An 8,311-nucleotide genomic window follows, 5' to 3' on the forward strand; every position below is an offset into this window, starting at 1 on the left:
TCAAATTAATCAGTTCTTTATCCTTAAAATTACGTTCAAATATTTAATTTAAACATAGGAAAATGCCTTCAGAAGATTCCAAACCGGTGAAGAAAGTTCTTGATGAAGATGACGAACAGAGCATAGCAACAGCTTTTGGAAACCGCAAGAAGAAATCAGCCGATAACAGCAATGCCATCTCAAAATCTCAGAGTAAAGTCAAGAAAGAAGAAAACAAAGTGAAAAGGGAACTAGACGATGAAGAATTTGAAGAGCCTACCTCGAAAAAGACGTCAAGGAAGGCTGATAACAAGGTAGGAATTTTAATTTTTTGTGGGCATTCTGTGATTGAATAAAAATTTGTTTTTCTTTTTAATTTTTGAGATTTTGTTAGGGACAGCAAGAGAAGAAAAAGGGGGCCAAAGCAAGTGACAAGGGTGCTAAGAAAAGGGAAAGGAAAGTTTATGATTTGCCAGGTCAAAAGAGGGATTCTCCCGAGGAAGTTAGTTTTTTTTCCTTATTTCTATATAATATGGTTTCTTTTTAGGGTTTTTGAAGTAATTGATTTCTCTTGAATGGGATTTACAGAGAGATCCATTGAGGATTTTCTATGAGACTTTGTATGAGCAAGTTCCCTCTAGTGAGATGGCTGCAATTTGGTGAGGACTTATTCTTTTGAAACCTCTTTATAACTTTTATTAGTCCCAATTCCATGTTGATGCTGTATCAAATAGGGCCTTCAGTTCGCTGTATTGTTAATTTCTTCGATAATGGCATTGTTATATCTGGTTAATGCAAAAAGAATACTACGGATTGTTCCACTGTTTCTGCATCTGGGCACTTCTCTTCCTGGTTTTATATATGTGATGTAGAATTAATTGAAGAAGAAAAACAAGAAACAAAGAAGAAACAAGAAGGGAGAATCCGGGGAGTGGGAAGAGAGAAGACAGAGGGGTGGAAGGCAACGTAGCAAACAACAGTTTAATTCATTCATCATTTGTCTTCAATCCCAATTACAATAACATAAATAACAAAATAATAACTTGGGCTTGGGCCAAACCCCTATACAAACCCAATGAGACATAAGCCCAAATAAATAACTAAAAGATAAAATAGGGATGATGTCCGCATCAATATGTTTTATATTTTATACCAAAAGGCAGAAGAGTTTTAACTTTTTTGTTTACCTGAATACTGCAATTGAGCTATGATGGCTTATCACTTTCAATCTCTGAATCCATTCAATGGTGTTCAATACCTTGTAGTATTATGGTTTCTTTAGGCATTTTTCCTGATAATCCCAGAACCCGTGCAATATTGTGAATCTTAGTAATCATTATAGCTTATATTAGATAAACCCTGAATATATATTTCCCCCCTGTTTGAGCCCTATTATCCAAAAGCTCATTTTTCTTTAACCACAAATTCTCCAAAATATACTATTACAATTCATTTTTTACAAAATATAGAGCTCAAACAAAAGCTTAATATTGATCTCTTCTTGGCCGATGTCTTATCATTCTTCATCACCCAATCAAACATCTCGGTGCGTTTTGTCAATTATGGCAGTTTCTTCTCTTTGAAAAATTTAAAATACACTATGGAATTGCAAACCTTGGAGGTTTTTGGAAATTCAAGGTGAAATCGAAAAGGACCATTTTTAACGGCATTTGCATGTAAAAGTTTAAGAACATAAATTCGTATGTGAAATCATCATATTGAGCACCAAGTTTACGACTTGGAAACAGTTTTTATGAGCTTCAAGAGAGACCTTCTATCACTTGTTCCATCAACAAATTCTTTTTAGAATCATTAGGTGTTTAATTAAATATATTGAGTTCTCTTATTGTATCTTTAATAATCATATGAAGTCTTTGTTTATATAGCTGGGAGCTTGAGCTTTTATTGTCTGTATTATTTTAAAATGCATCATTATCCTCATAAAAATTGCACTTAAGAAACACTAATTTCGACAGCTCATTTAATGCGCCTGATTTTCAAATTAGTTTTCTCTGGTTGTGATTTTTATTCGACCAGTTTGCAGATTTGGTCTGATCTTTCTTATCAGTTCATCAGTTTGCAATCCAAATTTGTATCTGCCATGCACGAAACACAATTGCGTTTTGTGCAAATTTTGGTTACTCTGCACAAAAAGAGAGGTTCATTCCTATTCTTTTGCCATTTAAGAATAATCATTAGCCTTGTCTACTCGATGCACATACCCTCGCTTATTATGTCTATTCTGCCTCCATGCTTCTTAGCAGCCTGCAGAATGAATACATTAGTTACTGTGGCAGGTTATAATACATCTGTTGCTTGACATGTGGACTGGTAGCAGTAATCATCTGAATTTTTATTCTTAATTCGTGAAGTTATTCAGAGTGTCTATTTCAAAGGTGTGAAACACTCTCCAGGTGTTGAATTCCCAGGATGCAAAATCTCATGAAACTCAAATTTGATTGAATTTGATAGATCCGGTACCATGTGGTAACATCTTTCCTGAAGATGATTTAAAATTTCTTGTATGTCATGGACAAACACAAAGTAATTGTATGGTGGTAGTATTTGGCATTTGATGTCACTATTCTTAATATTTTATGTAATTGTAGGATGATGGAGTCTGGTTTACTTCCAAAGGAGGAAGCAAAGAAAGTTTTTGAGAAAAAACAGAAAAAAGGCCAGGAGCAAAGTCTGGGCTCTCCAATGAAATCTGTCGTCACTGTTAAGAAGAAAGCTGATTCGATCATTGTCAAGAAAAAATCATTGACATCTCCTGTCTCAACACAGAAAAAGAAGACACCCGATTCTAAAGTTGCCTCAAAGCAGCGCAAGAGCCACGATATCTCTTCAGACAATGAGTGGGATGATGACTTTGTAACGGACGCTAAAAAAGCAAAGAAACAGAGAGCGTCCTAGTTTAGTTTATTGCTGATCAGTTGTTAATTAGAGCTGAATCTTGAGCGAAGACACTAATTTCCTGTGAATGGTTCTTCCCCAATTGCTGTTGTCTTGTTGGGAAAAATTCATATATGAGTAATAATTATACTATTAAACACAAATAATAACCGAAAACACTACATAACCTCAATAGAATACTACTAACAAGTGAGTTGAGATTAATCATCAACGACAACTGGGGCTGATGGTTTCGAATATATATTCGTTGAGAGATTTTGTTGAAACATCTTCCATAAATTTTATACAAAATGATTACATGAAACATGTTTCATTTGATAAACTTATGGGTGTTATACTGTGTGATTTTTACGATTTGCACCCTTATAACACCATTGCCATTGTGTGATGTATGTGACTGTTCCAGTATTTGTAAGATCATATGGCAGGAGATTCGTCCCCTGTGAATATATGATGTTGAGTTATGTGGAAGTCTCGTTGAGACACATTAGTATCCTCTTCCATGTCGCTGTCGATTACTTATTCGACTTGTTCTTTTGGGGGTTGCAGTACATCACTGCTGAATAGTTGTATTAACATTTTCTAATATTCTCAGTAAATTTAATGTCTTTCCGTTCAATCCAACTTGATTCAAATACAGAAATAATTAAGTGCGATGTCCATATTATACATTTACATTTCTATGATTTCCTAACATTCTGCATTGTGGATGAATTAAATGCCTGACCTTAAGATGAAGGTTAATTTTTAACATGGAACTAAATGAGCGTGTTCCTGGTATAGACAAATTTATCTGTCTTGCATCTTCTATGATTCAGCTTGGATCAATCCACTATTAGTCTATCTTATTTCTGGTTTTGTTTGCACTCTTACAGAATATGCAACTCCTTTTCAGTTATAAAGGAACATACAGTAGTCGGTAAGTAGCTATAACAGGCGAGTTAATGTCAATTTCCTTGAATCAGCCAAAATCCACGAAGAATGTTTCACCCTGTTCGAAGGTACATTCACCTGTCTAACATCAGCAACAAGGGTAATCAACTTTCATTATCACCGTAGATGTCTTTACCTTTCATTTTTTAGGACATTTTCACCCTTATTTCTGGAATAATATAATTTACAGTCACTCACTACCACAGTTTCCCTACATGGCATGCATGTGGTTGTTAATGATTTTATGTGTGGTAAGAAAAAACTATCACATTAATGCATCAAATCACAAACTGTCATATAGAATGTTACATAGGATGACTATCGCAATGAACGACTATAAATAGCATTATTCTTATTTCTACCTTTCATCACGCAAAATGCCTTTTTCATTCATTTTTTCAATTAAAAGTTGTGAAATGACGAATATATCATTATATTTAATTTAAGTAAAAAATCCAAAACAAAACAAAAGAAAGAATTAATTGCAACCAAAGTCTCAATTTTTTTAAAAAATGCAAACAAGTCACAAATAAATTATTAGCACGTTCCTACCTTTCACTATTATTGTGAAAAATGTTCATGCCTTTTATTTTTTGACATTTTTCCCCTTAATTACACATTTAATTGCGCAAACCATTTTTCTATCCATTTTAACCCAATTTCTCAATAAAACTAGGAAATGATGAATATACCCTTATATTTAAATAAATAAAAATTAAAGAAAAATATTTTTTTAATTTCTGGTTTTTAATAATTAATTTGGGATTCGTTTGCACTTTTTTAATTTCTAATGTTTTAATAATTTATTTGAGACTCAATTGCACTTTTTAAAAAACTTTGGGATTATGGTTGCAATTAATTCTTTTTTAATTTAAACATGAGGGTATATTCATCATTTCACAATTTTTTTTTATTGAGAAATTGAATGAAAATGAATAGTGATGATTTGCGCAATCAAATGTATAATAATGATGAAAATGTCAAAAATAAAAAATAAAAAAATGTATGAATTTCTCACAATAATAACAAAATGTAAAGACATTATGTATTAACTACCCTTTTCCTAATTTAATTGGAACTCCTTAGCACTTTTTGTAAAAATTTAAGATTATGATTGCAATTAGTTCTGTCTTTTTATTTTTGTTTTATTTAAATATAAAGACATTCATTATTTCATAACTTTTTATTGAAAAAATGAATGAAAAACCTTTTACATAATGAAGTGTGAAAATACCTAAAAATGAAATGTAAGGATGCTTTTCACTATAATAGTAAAATATAAGGATATTATGTGCCAATTACCCAAACAACAATACGAAAATTGCTATAGTTAAATCCTAGTAGGATGGTCGGTATTATTAAAATGATTCTATGTTAACCTGCTTCACCTAATATTCATACCCTCAATTAAAATATAAAGGTTAAATGGAATCAATAACATCGGGATTATTTGTAACACAACAAATAGATAATAACAATTTTCAATTAACACCATAACGTGATTAAAATTGCTAAAATATCATGGAATTTGCTACATTTACCGGAGTGTTATATCATGGAACTTGCTACATTTACCCGGAGCGTAACATGATATTTGCTACATTTACCTGGAGTGTCTGCCCCTCACACGAGAGGTGAGTCCCATGCATTTATTGGGCGTGGGACTTGACCCCCATGTGAGGGTCCATGTGAGGGATGGGTAACCCGAAGTGTAACTATTTCGCGCGGATAGTCGCTAATAATTAAAAAGGAATCAAACGATTGTGTAAGGACATGCCTCTTGAGACAAAGTGCTCAAAAGGGGTGTTTTATTGACGATGATTTACAATTGGAACTAAACAGAATGCCTTCAAGGAGCGCAAGCACACGAGTACTAAAAGAAATGTTTAAATTTAAACTAAGAAATTGAAATTACATATTCTCCATTTGAGAGTATTTGATTCGAGTGCTTTTCTCTATGTCTTCTCTTCCTTTTATATTCCCTTGATGATTTCTTCATGACAAACCGCTTGGAAACTGTTTGATTACTGTATAACTACACACTTTCTTTATGGTGGCTAACTTGTCGTGGAATTGCCGTCTCTAACTGTTGCCATTACTCCTCGTCGTTCAACCGCCTTCAACTGGGCTCCTCGAATCGTGGAATGTGATAAGATCACTCAATAATTGCTTCAATAACTACTATTTGATTTGGGCTTCACTCTTTGGGCTTTTTGATTTGGGCTGCACTTTTAGTGTGCCAACAATTACCCCCCAATATGACAGAATTAATACCAATTATTAATCTTTGTCATATTCACTTTGTATTTTCCAGCAATATTTGAAATTTTCAAGAATTTCAATCATTATTTCCTTCTACAGCCTGAAAAAGTGCAACATTACAGACCCATATAAACCCAAAAGACACGTCATTTTATCGCACCACTAAACCACGTCTCTATATTTCGTGCCTCCTCCTCGCTATTTTACTGTTCATCTTCTTGCTTCTCTGCTATATTTCTCAGGCAAAACTTATCAAAACTGTACTTTGTTTCCAATGGCGACTTCACAAACTCAATTTGATTATTTTTTTAGTTTCGAAGATTTCCAGAAAATCATTGCTAGGTCGTATGTAAATTCAAACTTCCTTGCACAAGCTAATGCTGGCCTCAATGAATTCTATCTGGGTCCATCGTTTAATAATGCCGAAGCCGTTGGATAAGTGGCGGTGGGTTAGCCGTTCCCTTGCACTCAAGGTCTTCCGTTTTTGAATTCTCTGCCATTGATGCCGATTCGCGAAAAAGGTATTCGCACTTGGCCCAAAGCTGATGTTATTTTTCGTAGATAGCATGCACGTCTTGTGAATCATGGCCCCACCAAGGCGATTTTTGATCGTGTTAGGATTTCAGATTTATTAGAAATTACTCTTCAACCCCCAATTTTTTACCCAGTGCTTTTTCCTATTGCTTTGAGTTTTTTGTCTTCTGAGTATAACACATTTGTTTTCCCTCTTGGTCCCATGTCTATTACTTTAAGGGATGTTGGAGCCCTAGTAAATCTTCAGCCTTTGGGCGATACCATCTTTCCTGGTATCTTGATTTCCAGTGTTGTCCCGAAATTTGACAAGAAACTTAATGAGTCCTATTCAAGCCTGCAAGACTTTTATAATCACTCAAGTGCTGAACCTTCCCATGCTGAGTGTGTGGCCTTTCTTCAGATTTGACTCTGTAAATATATTCTTTGTATGCCAAGTATGAAACTTTCTATGAGCTACTTATCCATAGCGCATGAATTGGCGCGTGGTAGGCCTATGAACTTATTTTCCTTCTTTTTACCCGCCCTTTATAGAGGCATGGCTTCCCTTCAGTTTCAATTGAAGAATGATGCATCTCCCACTGGCAGTGGCCCCCTTTGGTTCACTCAACTGTGGTTGAGAGCATATTTTCCACCACTTGGTGCTCCATCCATTTCCCTTCGTTCTGCTAGCTACTATGGGCTAGCCATTGATTCACTGAACCCTGTAAATATGTCCAGTAGGGACATTTTTTCATTCTTTTATACTTTAAATTCGATTCTTTCTTTCTTTCCTTTTCCTGCTCACTTGACTCCAGATTATGTGCAACCTCCATCCACCCTAAATAGTGCGAGTGCCTCTCTGCTTGTTTGGGTTCAGCTTTTGATTGGGAGGGAATTGTTCCACTATATCTTAACTGGAACCAATGCCAAAGTTGGGGTTAAAATATATGCTCCCCAATTTTTTGCTCGCCAACTTGATTTTGATCAAACTTGGTATGTTCCTCCTTGTCACTTCAAAAATTTGACAGACCGCTTTCACACTATTATAAAGCAGAGGCACAAGCTATAAATGCTCGCAACATTCTTTTGACGAGCAAATTTTCATTAGCCCCTTTCAATTCTAGCTGTGCTGTCCATCTTCTTTTTGAACAGCTTTGGCCATCAGTAAAACGCTGATTGTTTGCAACTGATGCTAATCGTGCCTTCCATTTACTGGACCAGCCAGGCACTCCCTCTACTTCTCCTATTTTGGTCACCCCTGTGTCCATTAGGAATCATTTTTCTCCTATTCGCGCTAAACGTTATATCCATCCATCTGTTTCTCTACCTACCAAGGCTACTGCAGCTAAAGGTGCTTTAAGCCACAAACGGTCAGTTTCAGCATCTTCCCATTTTGCAGGATGATAATGATGAAGATGATGACGCTTCTTTCATCCTTAGGAGAAAGGTAATTGAATTTGTTTATCACAAACATACTTTTCTATGTATTAATGGTTTACCTGAATTCCTCAGAAAAGTTCGGCCTTTCCTTCGAAGGCTTTGGTTTTGGCAGCCCCTACTCCATCACCTTCTACTAAAGCTGCTTCGTCCAAATCAGCTGATGAAGGGATCATGCTTAAAGAGAAACCCTTAGTCTCGGAACCTTCATCACAACCGGTAGAAAGGCCACCTTCTTCCCAGGGCGTCGACCCCCCACACGTCGAACCAG

At 35.2% G+C, this 8,311-nt stretch overlaps 1 protein-coding gene across 3 annotated transcripts; it reads left to right on the plus strand.

Annotated features, from left to right (window-relative positions):
* Positions 1-6: 6 nt before the first annotated feature.
* On the plus strand, positions 7-3,064 carry LOC111392168. Of its 3 annotated transcripts, XR_002702225.1 has the most exons (5): positions 7-293; positions 374-481; positions 568-638; positions 2,017-2,501; positions 2,589-2,679. XR_002702225.1 is itself a non-coding variant. In XM_023017436.1 (4 exons), the coding sequence occupies exons 1-4, from the start codon at positions 63-65 to the stop codon at positions 2,893-2,895; spliced, it is 717 nt and encodes a 238-aa protein (XP_022873204.1). In that variant the 5' UTR covers positions 7-62; the 3' UTR covers positions 2,896-3,064. The 3 variants fall into 3 exon arrangements, 2 of the variants coding, with proteins under 2 accessions (XP_022873204.1, XP_022873205.1); XM_023017436.1 differs by lacking the exon at positions 2,017-2,501 and having other exon boundaries at positions 2,589-3,064; XM_023017437.1 differs by lacking the exon at positions 2,017-2,501 and having other exon boundaries at positions 380-481; positions 2,589-3,064.
* Positions 3,065-8,311: the final 5,247 nt, after the last annotated feature.

Source organism: Olea europaea, unplaced genomic scaffold (assembly GCF_002742605.1).
Source record: "Olea europaea var. sylvestris unplaced genomic scaffold, O_europaea_v1 scaffold894, whole genome shotgun sequence".
NCBI lineage: Eukaryota > Viridiplantae > Streptophyta > Magnoliopsida > Lamiales > Oleaceae > Olea > Olea europaea.